This window comes from Drosophila virilis, chromosome 4 (assembly GCF_030788295.1).
Source record: "Drosophila virilis strain 15010-1051.87 chromosome 4, Dvir_AGI_RSII-ME, whole genome shotgun sequence".
In the NCBI taxonomy this organism is placed as follows: Eukaryota; Metazoa; Arthropoda; class Insecta; order Diptera; family Drosophilidae; genus Drosophila; species Drosophila virilis.
The window spans coordinates 20,315,771-20,341,430 of NC_091546.1; the positions used below are offsets into that span (position 1 = coordinate 20,315,771).

The 25,660-nt window shown below is 39.2% G+C and overlaps 1 protein-coding gene across 2 annotated transcripts in view; it reads left to right on the top strand.

The window, feature by feature from the left end:
• Positions 1-25,660, top strand: part of Ddr (discoidin domain-containing receptor 2) — a 133,948-nt gene that overhangs the window by 30,155 nt on the left and 78,133 nt on the right. For both annotated transcript variants that reach the window (XM_032437903.2, XM_002051307.4), the window contains exons 2-3: positions 5,685-6,125; positions 14,594-14,699. In XM_032437903.2, the coding sequence (XP_032293794.1) occupies positions 5,792-6,125; positions 14,594-14,699 (440 nt within the window). In that variant the 5' untranslated portion in view covers positions 5,685-5,791. The remainder of the gene's footprint in view (positions 1-5,684; positions 6,126-14,593; positions 14,700-25,660) is intronic.

Here is a 25,660-nt window from a genome sequence, read left to right on the forward strand (position 1 = left end):
AGTAGTTGGCAGTACTCAGGTAATTAAGTATAGTTTAATACATTTAATTGTTATTTACTTTTAACTGCAAATTAGAATATGTAGAATAATTTTTGATTATTACAGACGACCTTTCATTATATCAAGGTTTTCCATGTTTATCCTACATTGACCAAGAGTTAAAAAGGGATAAACATAAATTTCTAAAAGATTGAAAATGATAAACATTATTCTCACATTTTAACTTGATACTGTAATTAGCAGAATTTTATCAAGACCCGAGGAGAAACTAATGCTAAAATATAATACAAATAATCCCCAAAATAAGCCAGGAAAAATATTTGTTCAATATATTCAATATTCAATATTCTTTTTTTTTTCTATAGAGCATTCGACTGTGGATAAATTTTTGCTACTTATATTTCTAGTAGTAGCTTTTAATTTTCATGTGGCAAAAAACTGCGTCCATTATACAAAAATATTTTTACCAGTTCTTTTGGTCGTCGTCACTTTGCAGCATTTCAATGATAAAGTGGTTTTTGTGTGGCTGCCGCCGTCGCCTGGCACGGAAAATATATATTAAAGAAAATGTTAAAAATTGCTAAAATGGTTTTTCTATTGTTCTGTGGCCATTGCCTGCATTTTTTCAGACGCGCTGCAGTAAAAAATGCCAGGCAAAAAATTGTTTATTACATTTTTAGCTCTGCACAGAGGCGCACGGTAGAAAATTTATGCCCGACATTGAATGGTATGCAAGCCAGGGCCCCAGGGGAGCTGGCCGGTGCTGCCGGGCCCGACCAAGGGCAGCTTTTGGCCCTGACGCTGCGCTTTGGCTAAATTATGGCATATTTATTCGGTGGCAGGAGATGGCATTGAACTTTGCTTGGATGTCATTTCAGCTGTTTAGGAACTGCGTGTCTTGAACCCATTGAGAATGTGACTTGCACAAAGTGTTTGCCATTGAGACAGCAACCAGGAAAGTGTTAAAAGCAAACTATAGAAGATTTAAAAGCTTAAATGTAGTATACCTAACGACATAAGGTCTCCTACCAGCTCACCAGCTGGTTTTGCAAAAACTTGTAAAACTTGGTAAACAAGACAATTAAACCACATATAACAAATTAAATAAATATTAAGTGGAATATGGATAAAATTTGACAGCTGTTTTGTTTAAGTTCAATAAGATTTTTAATTAGGAAATTATTTTTCATTATGTTGTGTCCACTTAAATAACACTATCTCAACCTTGTCTACAATTTACACCCATTTGTTTGCTCTCGTTAAGCACTTCTCTTCTCCTACTCCGCCCGACGACTACTTAGTCTCGGTTGAGTTCCCACATAAAATATCCATAACATTAACCACAATTACGATGAAATTGTATACCCAAGGAAAATTGCAACAAGCGAAAAATAAAATGCTTTTGTTGTAATTTATTTTTTTTTTTTTGCCGCCCACAAAGCCCAAATTAAAAAATGGTTAAAAAATATTTTTCTATTAATTTTCCAAGCTGTCCTTTTTTGCGCTGACGCTGGCGTTGGCGTCGTCAACATGTGTTGCATGTGGCAATTAAATGCCAGGCAACACACAACAGCAAAAAGAAAGTAAAACGCTGCAGCAGCAACAGATACAACAAAAAGAACTGCTATCTTTCGCAACCCAACAAACAAATACCCTTTGCAATGAGATTAGTAACACTCATAATTGTTGAGCTTGGTTTAGATATTTGGAAAGTTAGCTAAGTTTTCTATGCAAGCACTTATGTTTCAGCCGATTGTTTCTAATAGTAGTGCGATAAAGGCTTGCTCATATTTAAGGAGTTTTGTGAAGATATTTTCGATATATATTCCATATTCGATATATGTACTGCCTGCAAAATACAATCAAATGGGCTGCTGATATCATCACCTGCTATGTGTTACATACTTTATGAGAAAATATTAATACCCTCTGCTAGGGCACCGAAACAACTTGGATTGCATCGTGGGGCTGCTGTCGCTGCTGCTGTAGCTGGGCGCGTAATAATTTTTGGCGCAGAGTTTCGCGTCTTGGAGTGCAAATAAAATGCCGCTTTTTAGTGACTCAGTTGGCGGCGGTCGGCCGGCAGTTTGGAGAGTGCGAAAATAATATGGGCAGGCCGCAGGCAACGGTACTTCAGCGAGCAGCTGGCAAAACGGGTGCGGGGCGCTAGACTGAGAGCAGTGTGAAGAAGGGCTGTGGAGCTTGGGGCAGTGGGGCTCGGAGACCAGGCATAGAAAACTAAATGAATGACATGCCAGGGCGTCTGCAATGTCTGTCTGCGAGAGTGCAGAGTGTAGTTGGGGCAAGTGTAGTTGGGACGGACTGGGAACGGGGCAACTTGCGGTCCAACGCCTGCCAGGGACCGTCTGCGGCGCTGGCTTCAATTAATTTTCGACTTGGTTATTGTTTGCGGGTGTTAATGGTGCACGTTATCAGCGGTGCAGCCGGGGTAGAGGCTGGAACTAAAGCCCTGGCCGGGTCCGTTGTTGTTGGCGGTGGCGGTGTCGCAGTTAAGCTGCAGCTGCTCGAGCTGTGGGCTATGTGACGGCTTTGCTACTGTTGACGTTCCGCCGGCGACGGTTATTGTTAAGTGTTTTGCCAACATTTGTTGCCTGAATTATAATCTCTATGTATAAAGCTGTGAGTCCTGACTGGCTGACTGACTGATTGGCAATCAACGCACAGCCCAAGTCGCAGCAGTTAGGAATCTGCCTTTCCTCCTGAAGTTACCCCAATTGGTGTTAGTGCATGTTAAGGCAAGGTTTTTGAACGTTCCATGAAGAAGTGTGAAAAATTCATGGAAAGCGGATTGGTGCAAACTCTTTTGTTTAGCATCCGATCTGCTGAAAATTTAATTTCAGGGATTGTTAAGGAAAATAAATGGGTGGAAGAGTTATGTCTAAAGTTTTAGCTAGCTAGCTAATAATAGAAATTTAATTATCTGTGCATGAAAGAAATCATGTGCGATTTCCTTTCCATCATTGCGCTGCATTTTATTCAAATTTATGTCTGTCATAAACTTAGCACAAGGCAATGGGCTTAGATCTTAATGCTATAAAACTAAAATATTGCTATAATAAAATCATTTTAAAAGATCATATCTCATCTGAATCTTTCGCACATTTTACATATCTTAAAGAGGACACACCCCAACCCCTCGCCCATCATCGCTAACCGAATGCACTTTGCAAGTCACATGGCTACCAAGCTACGCGCATCGACCTCTGTCAACTGCATGTTTGTGCTCTGCTCTGACCCAATGTCCGCCTCTGATGGCTTCCCTGAACCTAGCCCGTAGATCGCTTCACGTTGAAAAGCGATGCCGCTTTTCACGCATCTGTTTTTTGTTTTTTTTTTTTTTTTTTGCGCTTTCGTCACATAAAAAAATTTGCATTTGACTGCGGCTACCGAAGAAACGGTGCCAGTGCCAGATCCAGTGCCAGCCCACAGACAGATAACCAACAACCCAATAGCGGTTCCCCAGCTGGCCCCTCGCTCACTTTTTTCAGTCTACAAAGTGGAGCCTTGGCGAAGCGACCAGCTGCTGTTTCATTGCAATTGCAACTACTGCGAACATGGAGCGCATTAAAAGGCCGACCCATGGACATAAAAACTATGCGACTCTCTGTGTTCAAGTGGCGGCTGGCAAATTTTATGCCTTTTATTTGGGACTATGCCGCCAACAACAACAACAACAACATCAGCAGCAGCAACAACGACACCAAGAGCGACAATAACAACAACGAGTGCGACAACAACAAGGCACATTTGCAACTTTGCTGCCACTTCCACTGTCAAGTTGGCGTAAAATTTTTCATTTCGCATATGAAAGGAAGTGTGGGCGCCAGTTTGGGGCCCCCAATCCCACCTCCCTGCATTGGGCTCCACTCTCGCAGCCACAGATACCATAACAGATACCCAGGCCACAGCCGCAAAACGGCCTCAACGTTTGTCGTTTAGTTTTCTTCTTTATTTGAATTTTTTTTTCTTAGCTTTGGTTTTCTTTTTGCATTTTATTAATTGCTTGAGTGAATTCGCGTCGGCATTTGCCGCTTGCCTGCGAAAATTTCCTTTGTGTTTTCTCGCTTTTGATCTTTTTCGAGACACTTAAGCATCGTCTTTGAATATGGCGAACATGGAAACTATCATGATAGAAATTAAAAAGTGCCTTAAATAGAGATTACACTGATATGAATGGTACAGAAATATGTAAGTGTGAATACTTTTAAACTACACTAGGTTTTTGAAGCATTTTAAATTGGAGTCATAAAATGACTTACTGTGCACTTATTATTATTAAAATTTTAATAAAAACATATTTTAAAGTAAAGTAAAATTACCCTAACACGTAATCGAGCACTACAATATGAGAACGCATTTTTATAAAATTAATTAGTGAGAAAATATATATCAATTGCAAAATGTAATTTTAACCGTATTAAATATGCATTAAGCAGAAAAGTTTACGTAACAATACACTCATGCGTCGTACATTATAATTAATGTAAGTCAAATTAAGTATGCTATTGATATTACAAAATAATAATTAATAATAGTGATTGGCAAAAAATATGTTTATATAAGCAATATATAATATTAATACGTAAAATGTATTAATACAACAAAGATTTTTATAATTTCTATAAGCATAAGATGAACAACTCGAAATGCAGGCTAATGATTTGCTATAGAAGCCCTCTTTAAAAGGGTTTTTTATACCCTTATACCCAGTATTGTTTTAGTTTTCATCAAGCGATCGTCACGATCCGTACACGATAAAAAACCCATTGAATATCTCTGGAACGACCTATTCTACAGTATGCCTCATGTATCTGGCACTTGCGCTAAACCAAAAACAAACCCGGGTCTCAAAATAATTTAATAGATCTTTTTCCTTACCTATTTTTAATATTTAAAGTCTTTTGCAAACTCTGAGTACCTTCAACCTCCCAGCCAATTAGACAGGTTTGATTTAGGTTTTATATTTAATACGAAGTGGCCTTTGATTTCTACAACTTTCACTGGTTTCTCCTGATGTCAACAGTTACAGTGCTTGCAATAAATTTGACTATCGCGTGTAGACTTTTGCCAACTTTAATTTTGGCTGCTTAAAACTTGGCACGGTCCTTAGTTGTTGCAGTCCTTGTTGTTGTTGTTGTTTTTGTCGCATTTCCGGCTGCCTAAAGGGCAAACATCAGACTGATGCCGTCGCACGTCCCCTTGGCCGGGGCCCAGCATTTTCGTTGAGTTTTTCGCGCTGTTTATATTTTTGTATTTTGACACGTTTTGGCATATCGCTGAGCTGGGAGAGAGAGAGTAGGGGCTTTAGGACTGACATTTTACATAAATTTTGTTTGCTCAGAGTTCAGAAAATCGTGCCGAGGAACTGCGCAACGTTGGCAGCGACTGTTGCCAGCAACTGCCACATGACTTGCTGTCATGTGACAAAAACGCGACAGTTTGCAAGGTCACGTCACATTAATTTGCTGACAATGATGTATTTAGAGGGCGCAGTGGATGGTATAGAAACAGTGAACCAGCAATTGGGCTGGCCTGCCAGCCTGTCTGTCTGACATTCTTAAAGGCACGCCAATTAAGTTGCAACATTTAAAAAATGTCTCGACAATTATGCTACATTTTTTACAATTTTTCAACATTTTCTCTTGCATTTTGTGTAATTGCAGCGTAAAATGGGCGAAGCTTGGATGAAATCTCGGAACGTGTGAAAAACAACAAAAAAAAAAAATATATATATATATATATATAAAACAACAACCGAACAAAAGTCAAAATGCCTGCGATAAAATTACTGAAATTGAATTCGCCTCCTTCGGAGCGCGAACCGAAGCATCAACATTTTTCTATTGATTGGCCCGGCGAAATTGGAAGGGCCGCATTCCGTGGACGTCAGCTCGAGTACAACAGCTGCTGGCCTTTTGCAACAAATTATTTAAAAAGTTATTGCCTCATTCAGCGTCATGGTGTTAATAACAATAAAACTTTATGCTGGCTGACATTGACTTTGATTTTATTGAGCGGACCCAGTGCCACGGGCATTACTGCAGAGGCAGCTACTGTGGGCAGCCCAGCAGGCTCAGCTGTGGGCGTGGCAGCATTGGAAATTGGTAAGTAAATGAGCTGCATTACAATACCAAATTACCTAGCCAGTATGTCAATTTATCTTTAAAATTCGCAAGGTGGAGTACCTTAAGAAGAAGAAGGAGAGAAAATAAATTCAGTTCCCTTCAATAAGAATCATTGCATATTTACATACTTGTGAGAAAAGTTTGTTTATATGCAAAAATTAATTAACTTTCTTTTAAAGAACCGAAAGGTATCGAGATTAATAGGTATTAATATTATAGCAAAGTATCCTGAAAATTCCTCTTCTACCTCTAATATCAATAACAAAAGGAACATTTGTTTAAATGACTATTAAAAATTCAATAAATTCACAATTTCACATTTCATGTTTTTGTTTTTTGAACTCAAGCATCATCAGTCATAGACACCAAAAAAATATTTTTAAAAATTCACCTTTGACTCATTTTGCATTTATATATATGAAATCTAAAACGATTATTTCGTATTTGTATTTGTTTATTAAATATTCATCACATATGCTCATTTTTTATATAGTATATGCAGCACAAAACTTCCACATTGATACACAATTTAACTGTTTTGACCAATTCCGATCCCCAGACCCCATTGACGCTTTTCATGCCGGCTACCTTCTCTCACATGGCCGCTGAGCACAAATACCGTCTGTTCAGTTCCCATGACATAAAATTTATGCATTTTTATTTCGATAACACGCGCTCGCACACACAAAAAAAAAACATTTTTTTTAAAGGAAAAAAAAACTTGTTCAAAATATAAAAGGGCACAAAAAGGTACAAAGAAATATTATGGAAAATATTTCGGGTATATGTAACAAAGCCAATTGGAAATGAATTTGTTGCCATACTTAGTTGGATGGATCAAAACTGAACAATACATTATGTATATACATATAGGCAAAATAAGAGATATACATACGAGGTAAAAATGTTATCAGGTATATTTTGTTTTGCATGAATACACTTGAACGAAGTAGAGCTTGAGATACGCCTCCTGGCGGAGTTCAAGAACCGAAATACCAACTGCAAACATCAACCCTAAAGATCGTTCGGCTTCATTGCATGGAATGCAACAGCTCGCCCAGACTCACGACCATTTACTAAATACTATTAGTTGAGGTGGGGCAACTGAAGCCACAGTCCACAAATTTGCATTTGCATTCAGCAATCAACATAGAAATCAATCAACCGCAAAGGTATTGGGGGAGCACAGGACCGAAACAAGACAGAATTCAAACATCCTGACGCTCAAGTGTTTCCCAATAACCCAAACCGTAACTAATAACTGTTAAGCAGGAGCGGGAATAGAAGCGGGAGTGGGAACGAAAGCGGGTGCAGGACCCGCTCAACCACAACCAATTACAGAAATTTACGCAAAGCGCCAGGATGCGCCGACGACGACGTCGTCATTAATAAACATAAGCCTGGGCCTAGGTCTAGGCCAGGCTCAAGGCGGTGCAAAAATGATGGGTAGCCGTTTGGCTAGGGATAGGCACACAGTTTGTATATATATATGTATGTATATGTGTATGTATGTATGGGTGCCCACACATATTTAGCTAGGTGCTGAGTTGGCTCGACCAAATCGAAGCCGCAGCGGTGCTTTTGATAGATGACTCTGCCCGGACTGCCTGCCAACCTGCCTGCCTGTCTGCGTCTTGGTCTTAAACTTTGACGCTGCTCATTACCATTGCTGATTGGCTCCGTCGTGGCGGTGGCTCCCAATGCTCACGTGTGTGGTCGCGTCCATCACGGCCAGCTGGCGAAGCTCTGGCATTGTTTCTGCACTCACCCCAGCCCCCCTCACACACAGCTGACTGTTATTGCTGCTGCTGTGCCATTCGTCTGCTGAGCATAACAAATTATCTTGTTGTGGGCCTCTGGCTCGTTAGCGAGCAACTTGTTTGCTAAAGCCAAAGATATAACCAATTAAGGATCATCGAAGTTAATATACACTCGGAAACTTGTATGCAAATATCGTATCATTTCAGAATTGGGTTAAATCTCCAAACAATAATTTAATCAAATGTGTTCACATTTTAGGATACCGATTACTATTATAAATAGGTGTTGCTTAATATAAAATACTTTTAACTTAAATAATTTATTTTTTTTTTTATTTTATTTTGTTTTTTTAATTAGACCCTGCTTGCTGGTCCATCAATTAATTTGTAAATATCACTTTTACACTTTACCAATTTTTTCCCAAATGAATCTTGAAATTTTGTATATTTATTCTTGTTGAAAATGTATTACTTTAATCCATTTAAGACACCTTTATGCTAAATTTCAATAACATTTTCGTTAATTTGCTATTTAATCAGCTTTAAAAGTCACAAAGTTAATGTACCTCAAGCATAGTGTATAACCGGGCCAGGTCAGTAGCAGGAAATGAATGAATCTGAATGAAAATCATGTTGTCGGTCGGTTGGTTATTCGGTCGTCTCTTCGGTTTACTTTGGTCTGTTTTGCTCGATTACGAATCGGTCGCCTGTATCTGCAACCAGTATTTATTTAAATGCGTAAATATCTGCATGTCTGACATATTTCATTTGACCGTAGGCGCGTTGAAATGTTGCTCGAATTGCTGCGCGGCGAGCAAATAAAAAATGACCGCAGCATATAAACAGCATATATAGATATATATGTATATATTATTTAAATTGATAACGTTGCCGTTGTCTTTTTAAATGCTTGTAGGGATTGGCATTGAAATCGTATGCCCCTTCGAAAAATGGTGCACGCACAAAATGTTGCACTCAATATCGACGGTCGCACCAAAGATTTATGTACGACAGTTAACAATTCGAGGTCAAATTGTATATTGTCTTGAAGTCGGCAGGATCGTGCATACCTAAGATTCTTTAACAAGAAACTATTGGCATTTGCTTTAAATATTTCTCTTTATACATTATCGGTAACATATTAAGTAAGTACTAAAAATGAAAATTGAACTTTTGAGTACATTTATTTATTATCTGAAAGAAGATTAATTTTAGATCTGATTGCTCCCATGTATTAGACCCAGTACAAAATAAAATGTAAACAATTATATAAAAAATTATTTCTATGCGCTGTGCACTTCGAAACGTTTGAATATGACTAACACAATTATTTGAACAATTTCACTTGCAATTAGTCAAATCTTTACGTTAATTTAGATGTTGTTTCAGCCACTTGCCAAAATCTTTGAAGTGTCTTTCATTTCAATGTCTCAGCTCAATCATAACCCACACACAGGCCACATAATCCATTCATATTGCTTACAATTTGGTGCACTGAAAACGCACCCAACTAACAGGCAATTTGGCTGCTTAAAGCGCTCGAAAGCAATTTTCGAATTAATTGCTTGGCCAGCCCCGTAGCCCATTTACACAATATACGATATACAATATACACCCAGGCACTTTTACTTTCTAGCCTCAAATGGGCGACTTATAATAGCCAGCGCACTATGAAAATCCCACACACGCCGTTCCAGCGGAATCTCTCAAAAACCACTTTCCGCGACTAGCAGAAAGAAAAAAACCTGATATGGATTGGCTTTAGATGTTGTCAGTTGTCGGTTGTCGGTTGTCGCTTGGCATCTCTGGCAGCGATACGATACGATACGTCGGCCAAAAAACAGTGGCCAAACGCGATAAACTAAACGCCAAGCGGCAAATGCTGAAATCCATGTAATTTGGCCCACTGGCCGCCAGCTTGCAGGCAACACATAAAATATGTATGCAACTAAAATGCAGCCACCAACCAACAACCAACAGCCAACGCGACGGTGGCAATCAAAACTAAATGCAACACAAAGCTGCGGCGGGGGGCATTGCCGTTGCCAATAGTGACTGGCGGCTGCCACACTAGCTGCGTCTAACTTGTATGCCACCGAGCGGAAATTATAGAGAAAATATAGACCAGTAAATAAAGTGCATTTTCGTATGCGGTATTCAGCTAAAAGTCTAGTTACCCATCAAATCATTCAGAGTTGCGAACGACTGCGTAATGTACATTTACTATAATTAAGTCAGAATGTTTAGCCTTTGATAACAATAATCTTTAAGTAATGTGTTGAAAATCTTCGTAGCTTAAAAACCTTACCTTGATTAAAATAATACTCAATAATTAAATAATGCCACAAGATAATAAAACAAACTTTAATAGCTACAAGCTCTGTTTTAAAATGAATCTAAAGCCTTTAAGTCTTTCAACTAATGCCATTGTAGCTAAACACTTTAGCAAAAGCTCTAAAACACGCAGACTGCATTTTTCTTTCGCCAAGCGAATAAGCCACTTCTCACTTAAGTTTAGTGGAGATTTGAAGTTAGTTAGTTGCTTGGCTACTGTGTGCAGCTGATGCCTTTGGTGTTTTTAACGCTTTGGATACAAAATAACATGACAGCCTTTTGAGATACATTTCATTTTACGTATTTAGATGCAGCGATAAACATATTTTGACAGCTCTGGCGTTCACGGCTTGCAGGCCTATGACCGTTGCTAATGTTGCTTACAGGTTTAAGACCTGCAGCTGCATGCCGATAGCTGATGGCAGAGCGGCGATAAGAACCGAACCAAACCGAACCGAACTGACAAGCATGTCTCAGTGCGGAAAAAAATTAAATAACAATTAATAGCCTTAGCACCCACCAAATGCGGCATAGGCTCAGGCACAGGCACAGGCACAGGCCCAGTCTCAATAGCAATCTCTGTTCGGGTACTTGGCACCCGGCACTCGGCTGCCCACAAGAGGGAACAGATTTTGCATGGTCAGTCGATAAATTAAAAGGCTGTGCAAACGCGCGCTGATAACTTGGCGACGATTAGGAGACAAGGCACAGCGACATGGAACATGTTTTGCTTATAGTATAATTTTTCTTCTTGTTTCTCTCACATTTTTTTTTTTTTTTTTTGGGATTTATGTGCGCTGCGATAGAGCGTAAAAGTGAATGTTCGAAATGTGGTGACATGCATTTAAGATACTTTGCTTATAAATTATGTTAATTTATAGCCATATCTAGCCTGAGCCGTACAAAATGTTTAACATACGTGTATGTGTCTGTATCTGTATCTGTATCTATCGCCGATTGTTGCTGTTGTTTAATGTTGCGTGTTAGATATTTGTCACGTCCACTTCCATTTCCACAGCTCGTTTTTGGTGTTGTGCTGTATTTTGGCTACTTATAATTAATCAGCGCATTGCATTCGAGCCGGGCCTTTTGTTTATGGCTGCATCCGCTAGATACTTTTGCTTATTGAAACCCAATTAAAATGCGTGCGTAAATTGCTTTACACGAATCTCTCGCTCACTTTCAGCCCTAACGAACCATAGCCAAAAGTTCTCTACAGCCACGGCTTGGAATTGTTGTGGGGTTCGCTGCTCATAAAGCACGCCTTGTTGCTTTTGTTGTTTATGAGCGCCGACAACAGATACGCGTCATTGAACGCGTTTCTCGCGCGGTCGCGGCGCTGTTTGCTCCCAGTTTTCCACTGATGCCAGGCGCCCCAAACTTTTTGGCGCTTTTGAGCCGCCCGACAGCTCAAACAAAAAGATATAGTACATACAATTTTGCACAGCCGACAATTAAATACCCTGCCATATACTAGACCAAATAAGGTCAACATAAACATACTTAAAATGAGTTTTATGTTAAAAAAAACATATTGTCAAAATCCAAATATCACGTTCGATAACATTTTAGAAATTTTATAGAAATGCGAAACGGTTTTAAATAGATATTATTTATAAAAATTAAAATTATCAAGAGAAAATATATGCATTGAAGTTCCAAGCGAATTTATTAGTTTCTATGTCAATTATGCATTCTCTTATGTTGCCAAAGCACAAAATATATATCGCTTAGTTGGGAAAACACTAATTGAGCTGAAAATTCTGAAGCCAAACCCCCTAGGATCCATGCTAATAAAGTCTTCGAGAATATGTATGTTTTTTCATTTCTCACTCTGTGGCTACTATTAATATGCCCTTTCTCACTCTAGTCTATCTGAAATGTTTGCTTACAATCTGCCATGGATTATGGCTGCCGAAAACCGATTTCATGAGCCAACCAATCTTACAGGCCCCCTTGCCCGCATAACCGCTGGCACCACGCTTTGACTTGCATTGAACTCTAAAATTTGTGCAATTTTCAATTTCATAAAGTTGCGCGGTGTTTGTTTGTGTTGCTTTACGCCCGGACCCAAAGAACTTTGAATTATGATTATCGCAAAAAACACACAAGCACAAGCACAAGCACACACACACACACGAAACGGGAGCGTGCGGATGCCAGCTTGGACGCACTGCAGCGGACATACCCGGCTACGCACTCAAGTGCAGTTAATTAAATTTTGTGCAATTTATTTTGCGCAAAACTTTACCAGCAAAACAACAACTTTAACAACAGCAACAACCACTGTTGTTTGCGCCGTGCGTTGTTTACTTTTCACTTTGTAGTTTTGCATTTTGCCGTCAGAGTTTTGCGAAATAGTTTTCTACATGCCGCGAGAGGGGCAAGCGAGCAGCACATCTACTCGCTGAATTCAATGGATCTAGCACCCGAACCACCCATTGGGGCTCATTCATTGTTTATGCAGTAAATAAAACGTTTCTCCATTTCCAGCCCATTGCCATTGATTTGGCATAGTTTTCACAGCTTTGTAATCATCACTTCTTGGTTGGGTAGGAGCAGTGGGAAGGGAGGTACTACTAAGTATCATAATTGATTACCCACACATTATATAGAAAAGCTAGAGAACTGCGCGACCATCGATCAGACAACGGGAAACAGTTCTCCCAACATAGTTTTTCTTCAACTTATTTTTCAATAATTAAAAATAATTTATGAGCGGCAATATGTCAGGGCGTAATGTAAATATTACCAACTGTAAGTTGTGGCCTCGCCTCTGGTAGGCGGTTCTTAGGGGGTCTTCTTCTTGAATGATTGCAACAATTTACGGGCACTGACAAAGTTTTGCTGTCTGTGGATAATTAAGCAATTGCGTTTTGGCTAAATGAGTTTTTAGTGCAGTGCGTTGCTGATGGGCTGGGTAAAAGCCAGAACATGCTCAAGAACCAGCGGGCCCATAAGTTCTTTCCCAGTGGATATAGACGGGGGAGTAGCTCCAAAGGTTTGTGAGCAGATAATAAAAGAAGTTGAAATTAGAAAGTTTGATAGGGAGTATATTAAGCACCTGAATAAAGATATGGAAAAGAAAATAAGCCAAAGTCCTGGATAAAAACGAACTATCTTTATTTCAAAATATATTTGTCAACAAAATTATCATAATTAAATTAGACAAAAGAGAAGACGAAAATATTTGGAACTGTGAATGAGAATTCTCTACGACCCATTTAAGCTTGAAGTACCATATTAGGACTTATGATATTTTGCACCAAGCTTTATAAACAATGATAAACTTTACTAACCACCCAACTATTGAAAGCAGTTGAAAATTGCCAGCACCAAGTGAAAGAGCAAGACCTAGACCAAAATGGGACGAAGGCACGACCAAGAGTTAAAAGCGCTGCTAACAGTGTTGCAAGTAAAATGAAACTACGACGACAAGATGTAAAAGTATCTATAACTGCAGATGGTGCGATAGGGCTGTCAAGTGGGTATGCTCACTGGGTGCTCGCTGAGTGCTCGGACGCGGAGAATGTGCGCCGCGGCTGACCTTTGTCTAGTTTCCTGCTTTGGCTCAGCTGGCTTTGACTTATGGTGCTTAAGCGTTGACTGATTGCATCTAATTATTCACTGAATGATAATATTGTTGATATTTTTGTCTGCCTGGCTGGAGCTGCCAAGAACAACAGTTGATGATGCTGATGACGGCGTCTCAACGACCTATTCATGACCCTTTCGCGGTCTCCTGGGGGCCGCTGGCCGCTTGAGTGGAATTTCATTTGAAGCGTCAGCTGCTGCCACTGCTGCTGCTGCTGCTGCTGCTGCTCTATTCGACAAGTGGAGCCCAAATGATAATTGCGCTTTTCATGCAGTCTCACAGATTGATGGTAAATGGAAATTGAGTCTGCCGATTGTATCTTCTTTTCTCTCTGGCCATCTTGGCTCGTTATTTGATTTGCTTTGTTTCTCGTTTAATTAATTTATGCGTTTCCCCTGACAGGTGAGAAATTCTGTTGCATAGCATTTTTGATTTGTTTTAATTTCATTTCTGAATCAAGCTTTTCTCTTTGGCCCCAACATTTATGCTTATTATGTATAATATTTACACATATTTCATTTTAATTGGGTGCCATTTTTCAAGTGCCAGTTGCCTGAATTTGTGGGCGTGTTGGTGTGGAAATTTTAGCCTCGCTCGTTATGCAATGCGCTGCAGGCCAAAGCGCATCACATAATTAATTAACATAAGCAACAAGAGCGTGCGAGAGAGAGAGAGAGAGAGAGAGAGTACGCTAAATTAATGGAGCTATCTTTGCTGATACCGAAACCAACTGATATCCAAATTATAATCATTTTCAGGCACCTGCAAACAGGCTTTGGGCATGGAATCTGGCGCCATTGCGGACTTTCAAATTACGGCTAGTTCGGCTCATGATATGGGAAATGTGGGTCCACAACATGCCAGGTATGTCCAATTAAAATTAAATTAAAAACAAATAAAAACCATAGTTTAGCATTCATGAAATTAGAAAAAGAAAATAAAGTTAAAGAATTTCACATAACTTTTATACAACAAGCCTGTTAAAAATAAACAGCAATATCGGACAGCATTACTTCATCTTCGTTAGGTACGTGAAAATCGGAGAGAAGCGCGGTAAATGAAAAGCGCAAAGAAAGTCGATTTGTTAAAGCTTGCAAAAGGAAATTTGCTATTTAAGAGAAGTCAATAAGATCATATTTAATCTGATATATTGTTTGTGTAATTTGGATTATGTTAATATGTAATGAAAATTCTCGTTAAATAGAAAATATAAAGAAAAATATATACGTATGTATAAAGTTTTAGCTCGTTCAACATGTAACCTTTCTATGCTTAGAAGCGTTTAAGCCAAAGGGAAATGACTCGAATTGTAGGCTATACAACGTTTATATCTTAAGCTGTAGGCCACATATGTTGTAACTGATATACAAACATATAAACTTGCTTACAAGAAAAGGCAAAAAGGATTTTAATTACGTCAGACGACTTCATGACTTTGTATTAACCTTATCGCTGCCCTTAGGTAAAACATTATTTAAGCCATCAACAGCCACAGCAACAAAAACGCACATGCTATTTATGTTAACTCAAAATGATAAACAAGAAACATGCATTAAAATCTGCCACATAAAAACGGTTACATTGATGATCGAAGGGCGGGGCCGAAGGCGTCTCGGTATTTCAGTATCCTGTGTACATGGAAATTATTATGAATTATTTTATGGCGTGTTTAAATGCCTTTATGTCATTTCTGCCAAAAACAAGGCAAACACACAAATGACATAAATTAAAATACGCACACAGAAACACAACAAGCACACACACACACACACCCGCGCAGATACTTATGTAAATTATGGAAAATAATGATACAACTTATGACCGCTTTATATTTTGCTGACATTTATTTGCCTGTTGTGAAGTCGGCCAAAAGCATTTTCTGATTTATCTTCTGGGCACACATGACAAATTCGCGACGCACTTAAATAAAAATGAAATACTTTGGTAATTATTTAGAATGCCCAAAGCTGACCCCAAGCTCTGAGATCATGAATATATAATGCATAATACTGTTGCCCGTAATAAACTCCACCCACACATACATTTCAGAATAAACATTTTTATGACACACTAAAATCATTTACACAATGTGCCACAAAAACAAACAACTTTGGATGGACACCACAGAATAAAAACCCAAACAAGCCCACAAAATGTCAAGCTTAATAACTTGCGAAAGTTTCTCTCAGCCGGAAAGAAAACAAGCTATAAAATAGAATTTAGATACGAAGTTTTGGTTCTCATTGCTTAATGGCTGACCTTTAAGAGAAAATGAATAATAGAAATCGTTATAAGAAATGCATATATCAATTGCATTGGCACTTATATTTTTGTGTAGCGATAAATTAAACTACAAATTCTAACATCTGTTTGAAGTGATTGAGTAGTTTCTGTGGAACAATAAGGAGATGCGAGCATAACTTCAGCATTAAAGCAGGAAAATTTGTGGAAAATTATAAAACCTCAAGCTACAAATTACGAGAAATTTCTTCTAATACTACCATATACATATGACCTCAAAGGTCAGTAAGTTATAAGGAAAATCTAATGTCCAAATGACCTGCAGTGACAACAAACAAGGATGTAAGCAAAAGCTGGAATTGCGACATAACCAAACCAAAAGTAACAACAAAATGTTTGAGTGAAGTAACAAAAATATTGATTATAATGTCAATGTCGCCTAGGAGAAAGAGGGGCGTGGGTAAGGCTGGTAGCACGTGGACTGGGGGGACTGTAAAAGTGGAACAGCAGGCAAATCGAGCCGAGGCAAAGCGCATAAAAATAAAAGAAAAGCAATAAAATTATGCAAAGTCAACAGAAAAACGACCAGCGACAGGCGACAGGCGACGACGATGCCAACAACATTGAGATTGTGGCAGAGGCAGAAGAAGAGAATGCGCCCGACGGTGCCCTGGTACGTGTTGACTGCGAGGTTTCCCCAGCTGTACCCATGCCAAAAAGAACGAGAGAGACAGAGGGTCTACGGTGCGCTAACAAATGTTTGGTACTAAAAATGTCACACATGGCGTTTTGCATGTGGCGCCCCCCTATGTGAGGGGAAACGGAGTGCCAAGTACGACGGGGAAACGTGGCTGACTCGGGAATGTGCGTGCTCAGGCCTAATGATGCCCGCTGTTGATTCGGTGGGGCCAGCGGGTAGCTGAACGGGCAGTTTTACGTTAAACATGCGCCAAAGTCATATGAATTTTATTACAAATGCAAAGGTTGCCACGCAGTCAGGCACTGAGAAGCGCCGAGAGAGGCGTAAGAAAACACTCAACGTGTATGATAAATGAAAGCGCGCTGCTTATTGAAGGGTTAAAGCAACAATTTTCAGTGCTTTAAAAGCCATGTCCATAAGATTTACGAGCCGCATTTGGGCCACTTGCCAAGGATACACAACAAGGCAACTTATTAGGGTAGCCTAGTTTCCAGCCATAAGGAACCGAAAAATAAAACAAAAGACGGGCGCACACAGCAAATGATTCCACAGAAGCATTCTTTATGAGCCTTACGTGACCAGAAACTCTTTGCCTATTTTAGTTGTACCTTTTCCTTTGGCGGATTTGCAGTTGCTTCGAGCTAATAAACTTCATAGCTGCATAGTTTTTCACTTTCGAGCAGTGAAGAAATTTACTTGATTTGTGTGTCAGCGTCGGAAAATTTGGTGCGAGCTTTTCGGCTGGGAAATGACAATGTGAGCGCCGCGTGTCAGCAACATGAAAGGTCCATATTCATGCGTGAATTTTGATCTATGTCGCCTAATGAAAATATGCGACGCTTTTGCTGTCAAACCAATCGCCCCTCTTTCTCTACATCTCTCTCTTTCTCTCCGAATCACAAATATACTCTTTCTCTCTGTTTCACGCTCTGAAGAGCTTGAGGGCGTATGTGTTTGGCATAAATTTTTGACAGTTGAGTTATTTTCGACAGCCTGCCGTGGGACTATATCTCTCTCTTTTACTCGCTCGACCTCTATTTCTTTCTCTATGCGGTTGGCTCACGTTTTGGTCGCCTGAATGTAGGCTACACATAAATTTGTTTCGTTGCTTTTGATGTTTTGGCCTTTGAGGCAGTTGCCTTGATAATTGAAGCAATTTAAGAAATGGTCTAATGGAGCTTCAATACACTCATGGCGCTGAAATATGGATGGAAGGTTGGCATGTCTGAAAACTGTGCCACAAATTGTGAATTGCATAGAAAGACGCAAGCTTAAGGTAACGGAAGAACCGTAAAGTAACAATTAGGCTAAGGAAGTTGATTACAATTTACATATCTATTATATTAATATTGTATTGTATAATCAATTATTTATTATTAAAATGATTTTAAAAGTAAATGGGTCAAGAAAACTAAGAACGTATTGAAAACAAGATGAACAGAATTTATCAGAATAAACTCTGATTCCAACCATTTTAAAAGTGAAGCATTGAGCTTATTAACTTAAATGAATGGGAACAGTATTTATACAAAATTATGCACTTATTTTCAGAGCTTCAATAGATTTTATGCACTTGCTCATAGCATTATCGTTGCTTCAACTCAAAACTAGGAAAAACAGTTCCCGCTTCCCCTTTGTTGATTATTTTCAGGCAGCATTCAAGCGGCACTGATTAATAAAGTTAAATGACTTATAAGTCCATTGAGCAAACTTCTTCATTCTTGCGTAAAGCAAAAATGCCAAAGAAATTAGCGAACCAAGGCAGAAAAAAACCCGAAAAACTTTTCACGTCTGCAGCTGATGGAAATACTTACACATAACATAACAAACGAGAAAACCAGAACGGGAAACAATTGCAAACATTTTACCAATACACAGCCAAAAGGGCAGCTAAACAATCGTGCTGGCAAAAAGAAAGAAAAAAATAAGAATGAAGTGAACTACGTAAAATCTTATGGCAGCTTAGCATGCAATAAGCAGAAATCAATTGACCCATTTGGTTTATGTACTGGAAACAAAGGGCGGGCAAACCAACTCTGAATGCCGTCACATGGTAAATGCAAAGGCGAGAACGTTGGCTGCCTGATTCGTATTGTTTTCACATTATATTGACAGCAACGAATCAAAATCAACGCATTTTCTATTGTCGCTGCTGTCGTCGATTGGTGACTGTGTGAATTGAAAGCTGCATTTCATATGCCCCAACGCACAAAACCACAAGGAACAACTTTTCTGCACAAAACTTACAACGTTTTGCAATCAATGGAACTCCGACTGCGGTTAAAGTGCGTTCGCTAGGGGTGTGGCAGGGTTAAGGGTCGAAGCCCCCAAACGTTATGGGGTAATGTCAAAGTCAATGTGAATGCGACCAAATGTCAATGTCGGCTCAAGATAATGTCTGTGCTGCGTATGAGCAACGCTGACTTTTTTTCTTGTAGTTTTCTAGTTAAAATGTCTCTTGTTGATAATGTGCCAAATTCATTTATTGCAGCTAGAATTGCATTGTGTGCAAATTTAAGGTCAACGTTAACGTTGGCAAAAATGTTTTTCCAGCAGATTTTAAATAAGATAAGTACGCTGTTAGTATATAAGGACAAGGATTTGTAAGAATAAATCATTATCTAACAAAAACTCAGCCAGTAAAGTCACAAAACATTTTGCAATAATACATTATGAATCAAAATGCCGAGTCTTTCTGCGGTCATCAACAATCAACATCCCTTTTTTGCAATTGCAAACGGATTGAAAAATCAGTTCGATTATATCTTCAATATACAAAACTGATTTGTGTCGCATTGGAAAAAGAAAAAACAAAGTATTTTTTTGTAAACAACTAAATGAATTTTAGTTTAAAAAAATATACACAAAAATTGATAATAATATTTTGATCGACTGTAAAATGATCACATAAATTTGTCAAGTTCGTAATCAATAGAAATAAACCAGAGTTAAAATAGGGTTTTTGTCACTCATCTAATTAAAAATTTTAAATGCTTCAAACTTACTTTTTGTCTGACTTTTCCTTACGAAGTTTTTTTTACAAGAGCATATGATTCAATCAACATCAGTATCTGAAGAAGCAAGAAAAACAAGCTAATTATTAACTTAAGTAACGACTGATAATGCATATATATATTGAAGCAAAAAGTATCTTTGTAGGCACACGTTAGCCTTAGAGGGAAGCCCTATTTAGTAATTAATATTATATAATATATTATATCAACGTAATAACATTCGGCACAAAGTCTTTTAGATTTAAATGTTATTGTTATAAATATAAATAACATTTCACGTTATGAAATCAAAAAACCCAGCAAAGTTTCTTATTTAATGGTATGCAAATAATTTTGAGCACAATGAAAGTATTTGCTGACTGACAGCGTCTGGCAATGGCTGCTGCCGCAGCTCTGTTTAGTTGTTCTTGCCTGTCAGTCATTTGTAAATTTGAAATAACATAGTTTTGAAATTCTAGTGTTACATTTAGACATTTGCCTCGGTCTGAGCTGTTGGTTGTTAATTACGAGTATGGAATGTGCAGAAGGAGCCATTGTTAGTTTAGGGCTTGTATTGTATTGCCCGTAATCTATGATATGTTGGCCACAAATTGGGAACAGCTTTCAGTTCGCATTTCACGTAACGAACATTTCGCCTTAGTGGGGTTGGCCACACCCCACTTCATCCCTTAATTGCCGCATTAGATGCTGCATTTGCTTGTGTTAGAAGTCAGACTCGTTGCCACGCCACATTATGCTACAACAACAAGAAGCAACCTGTGCTTTGGCTCCAACCATGGGAGACTCGAATTCAGGCTCCATTGTTGCTCACACTTTTTGGGTTTGTCTGCGGCTGTCGCTCACTTAATCGTTGCCTGTCTTTCTGTCTGTGGCATTGATTTTCGCTTTTAACGTAGTCTACTTTTAGGCGCACGCGGCCGGAATCGAGCCAGAGCAAAGGCACGGCCACAGGCACTGATTACGGCAGCCAGCTGCCAGTTGTTGTTGTTGGCCACTGAAGCAATTGTTGTTAACGCGTTTTCCATTTTATTGCATTAATGTTTGATTTGGTTTTGCTTGAACCGTGGCCCCCACAACCCCAGCATTGCCAGCGCTCCACGCACTGCTTAATGTGAGTCCGATTGAATTGATTGCTGTGTATAGCAGCATGTATCCGTATCTGATGCTCTGTGTGTGTCTGTGTGTGTGGGTGTATCTGTATCTCTATGCTGTTCTTGCTGCTAGTTCTTTTGCCACTTGTCCGCACTGAATTTCGATTTCGACTTGGCTTCGTTTCGCTTCAGCTGTCAGCAGTATCAAACTTGTGCCCCTCACTCCATCGGCCGATTCACGCACTTCACATGCTGTGTAATGTGTTAATGTGCTTTTTATGTTACAAATGAGTCAATTTTTATGATTTAATGTTACCCAACGGCTCGTCCAATTCCAATTTTGATAACGGTTTGGCATTTTTCTTACATTGATTACCCCCGAAAGCGGCAAAAGCATAAATTTGCTTTGCTTATTGAATTATTTATAACATTTTATTGAATTCCTTCATTGCCACGCATTATTTCTCGCAACTTTGGCATTGATTTGGGTTACAGGCCTCCAACATTTTATAGGTTCTGCTGCAATTTCAAAATAAAATAAAAAACACAAAAAAAAAGCATTTTCTTTCTGCGTCACTTAATTGAGGCCAACAACTTGGTGCAAAAATTTTCTTCGCTTCAAGCAAGTTAACTTAAGCCGTATCCAAAGCAACCGACAGTGCTTGGAAAAATTCCTGCCGTCATGGTGGAAAACATGTTTTATTAATTTCATTTATTAAAAAAATACACACACCGTAGGTTAACTTCATTAGATTTTGTCAAGCTACGCGCCGTTGCGCTGCTTGGAATGCCGGCGTTCATACACTTGGGCAAACAAATACTTTCAGCTTGGGCGTGTACCGGAAAATTCCAGGAAAATTACAACGTCAAGTAAAAGCAGCAAAGGTGTGAGCTGTGAAGCTGTCCTACCCAGAAAGATTGTAGCTAAAGAGCTGAATCAAAAGGCTTAAATGTAGAAAAACTGTATTATATCTAACAAAGTGCTTGAAAATAAAAATATAAGAGTTGGCACATCAGAGGAAATAGACAATAAGATAAGTATCCACCTAATCAACTTATTGAACATATTACTAACAAATTAGTTTTCGTATTTTTAATAGGAAAACAATTTAAGGCCTTGAAAGCCAACGGGTTTAAGTAGAAAATGGTACTCAATATTCAAGTACCGAGCCCACCGACATTGTGATTAAAATAATTTGTAATAATTAATATATAATAGTGCAGTATTTGAGATAAACTTCTGCTTCTGCAACGCACACCCTATCTTTCACAATGCACCATCAAAGTTTGCACAACAAATAGCTATGCGAAACAACTAAACAGCTCGTCCCCGGACCTAGCCATACCCTCCCTCCAACCGTCAACAGGTCAACACAATTGAGACGCTTTCAGGCAGCAAATTGTGCGGCGCGCATGCGTAACAAGAAGCGGCAGCAACTTTGCTGCGAACATTGGCAATGCCAGTTAAATTTAAATACGCCGAGCAAATACCGTGGAAATGTTTGCTGCGGTAATTGAAAGATAAACAGTCAAGGCAACGCCGACAACAAGTTGACAACTGGCCAGAAGACTGGAAGACTGCGCATGTGCAACCGACAACAATGCGACCGAGCCGACCCGGGACAACTCAATCGAGTGTGAGGGCTGGGCACAGTCGAAGATCTCAGGCTTGGCCTCGACGCTATTTGCCTACGCATAACTATGGAGTTGCCTATTTGCTTAAAACGTTTTCACTGCGACAACTGCGACTGCAACTGCAACAGCAACTGCAACTTTGGCGCAGAGTTAAGATACAAGAAGACAGTTACAGCTTCTTGTCTATTTTTATTTGATAAAGAATGACATTGGGACCGGGGCCAAGAGATCCCAACTAACTATATGCATATTTGGGCAGCTGTTGCCGGTATTCCGTAGATTAAATACGCTAAGTAAGTAGAATGCAAGATTAGAAAAGCCATGCGAATAGGCAACAGTTGATAGAAACTCTTTTCTAAATAAGTAGTGAAGAGTTTGGGGTTATATTAATAAAGGCACGGAGTTTAGGCACACCAAGGCGGAAGCCGGCAAGCTGGGTTATCAAGGTTAAGTCAAGCTCTTTAACTGTACAAAGTAGATTGTCGTTTCTTGTCTTGATGGTATTTTTAAGTTTAAAAATTATCTGTTATATACGAAAATATATATTTCGCTGATCTACAATTTTTAGCTAATAAGTTAAATTTCAGAAGTATCGGTTCGCATGATATTATAAGGAACAATTAAATAATTTTCGACTTTTTTCAATAATTGTCAGTTAAAAATTTGACACTGCATTTCTCTTAAAATTGTAGTTGAGAACAATGGAAAATACATCAAGATCGTGTTGTAGTTGTAGTTGGTTAAAATGCTTTCATCACTTGCGCAGTCACCATTTTGAATATGTGACAAGCCATTAAGACAAAAGTCAGTCGCGACCCAGTGAAGGCGTGACCTCAGAGGCAGGTTGCAACCGCATTCTATTCGGAGCGGAACTGCGGAGGGCACGTTCTATAAAAGATGACTTTGTCACAGTTATTGCGGCCTAGCAATAATGACTTGAGAAAGCTGCAACAACAAACATGACAGACCGCAGCCAAAGAAACTGCAGGCGCAAAGAAAGAAAAACAGCTGCCAAAAGCAAAGTAAATGGAAAATGGAAAATGACATGCGGCGGGGACAAGTTTTACTTGGGTTCGTTTTCCAACAGGCCGCAAAAATATAAAAGCATACAATTCAGAATGCCGGCAACACTTTACTAAGAGCCAAACAGACAACAGCAAGGCGATAGGTTGGAGGGAGCTGCTGGTAAGGAAAAAGAAAAATGGGAAAAACTGCAAAAGAGTTTTGCATTTTGTGTGCCATTGTGTCAAGTGGAAATTGCACGGAGGCGAAGACGACGACGACGCTGGCGAAAACCTAGAAAAATGGCAAACACGCCGGAGCGATGACAACGGAAAAGATGACAATAAAAATGGCGGCTAAGGCTTAGGCGACACAACAACAACAACAACAACAACAACAACAACAGCAACAAAAGAACAACAGCAGCAGCAACGTCAACGGCTTAAAGTTCAATGGAAAATATGAAAAGCAAAATGGCGACAGCAGCTTCTAAAATGTCAGAGACGTGCAAGGAGAAGGTGGCAGCCATTAGCGTTTTATGGCACAGCCCAAGAAATCGATAAAAAAGACGCACATGTGTTTGTTGTTCTTGTTTGCTGTTGTTGTTTGTTGTTGTTGTTCCTGTTGTCCGTTCGCTTCGTGTACAATTTGCGCTGTACAAGGGTTAACGCCTGGCTCTACCTAAGTCTCCGCAGGAGTTTGCCTTTTTGTTTTTAGTGTAATCATAAAAGCATAACACAAAAGCCATTATGCTATAGGCCCAGACCAGGCAAAGGCTAGAAAATATGACTGAAGCAGCCTCTAATGTGGGCTATATACGTGACATGTAAATATGGAGAAAGCTCGGAGAGAGAGAGAGATGACAGAAGACCGAGTAAATGTTACCTATGGCATACCATATGCAGTTTTTAAAGTCCTACGAACTGAACCATAAAACAGGAATTGCAGCTTGAGCTTATATTGTATTATGCTCCTTAAATGCAAATGTGACATAAGGATATCAAGAAATCTTTAGAAGAACAACAACAAATGTGCAGCAACTGCCAAGCAGATAAACCTTCTACCTTGCTTAAAGTATTTATATTATGTGGATTCATGGAATTCAGGTCGAAGAAAGAGAAAGAATCCTTGCCTTTCTTTCATTTTGGAGCGAATATATATATATATATTTTTAAATTAACTATGAGTACGGCCGTATTAAATATTCTATAATATCTATCACGTAAATACAGAAGAAAGTAACTTGGGACCCTGCTAGACTGTGCCGTGCCAGGGTTAAATTTTCCTGTGCGCGTTTAAGAAAGTAATTTACGTGTTCGTGTTGAGCCGTGCCGTGGAAACACAGCTCGCGCCCATCTGCAATCAGAACCTCAATGTCAATCTATTTGGGTGCTATAATAATATCAAGAAACGAAGCTTAGGTACGTGGCAACAACCAATTAAAGACATCTGACGCTCATTTTGGGGCTAAAAATTAATTTGTTAAAGGATTGCGTCAAAGGAGTTCTAGCTTAAGTCTTGCCACCAAAGCGGGCGTCAAACTTTTCAAGCTTAGCAAAATATTTTGGTAAAAAGTGTCAAAAAAAAAAAAAAAAATAAAAAGCAAATAAAATTTAATTAAAAACTCAGCGAATTGGCGTTGCTGCTGTTGTCGCTGTCAGGCGCTAGGAGGCGCTGCTGTGCACTGAGCCGAGCTGAGCGGTAGAAACAAAAGCGGCAGCTATTGTTTTGCTAAAGGATGGCGAGAGGCGGAAAGGGTGGCCTTTACAAACGAGGACGGCGACGTCTTTATGACAATCGTAAAAAATAATTTTTAGTAGCTTACAAGCCGTTCGCAGGAGGCAGTTGGAGATGGCAAGGCAGTAGTAAAAGCCCGTTGCCTTGGCATTTTAATTGCATCAAGTGTCATTAAAAACGTTGAAAGAAAAATTGGAAATTAAATGAAAAATAAATATGTGTGGGAGAGGGGAAAATCGAGCACAAGCGAAGCAAGAGTTCGGCATGGGGCAACCCTTAAGCAGCTCACACACACACACACATCTGAAATTGAAAACGCAAATATTTGGTCGTCACCTGTGTTTTTCTTACACTTCTCACAATTTGCACAGCTGCATTGAGATTGTTACGGGGACTAAAGAAGCA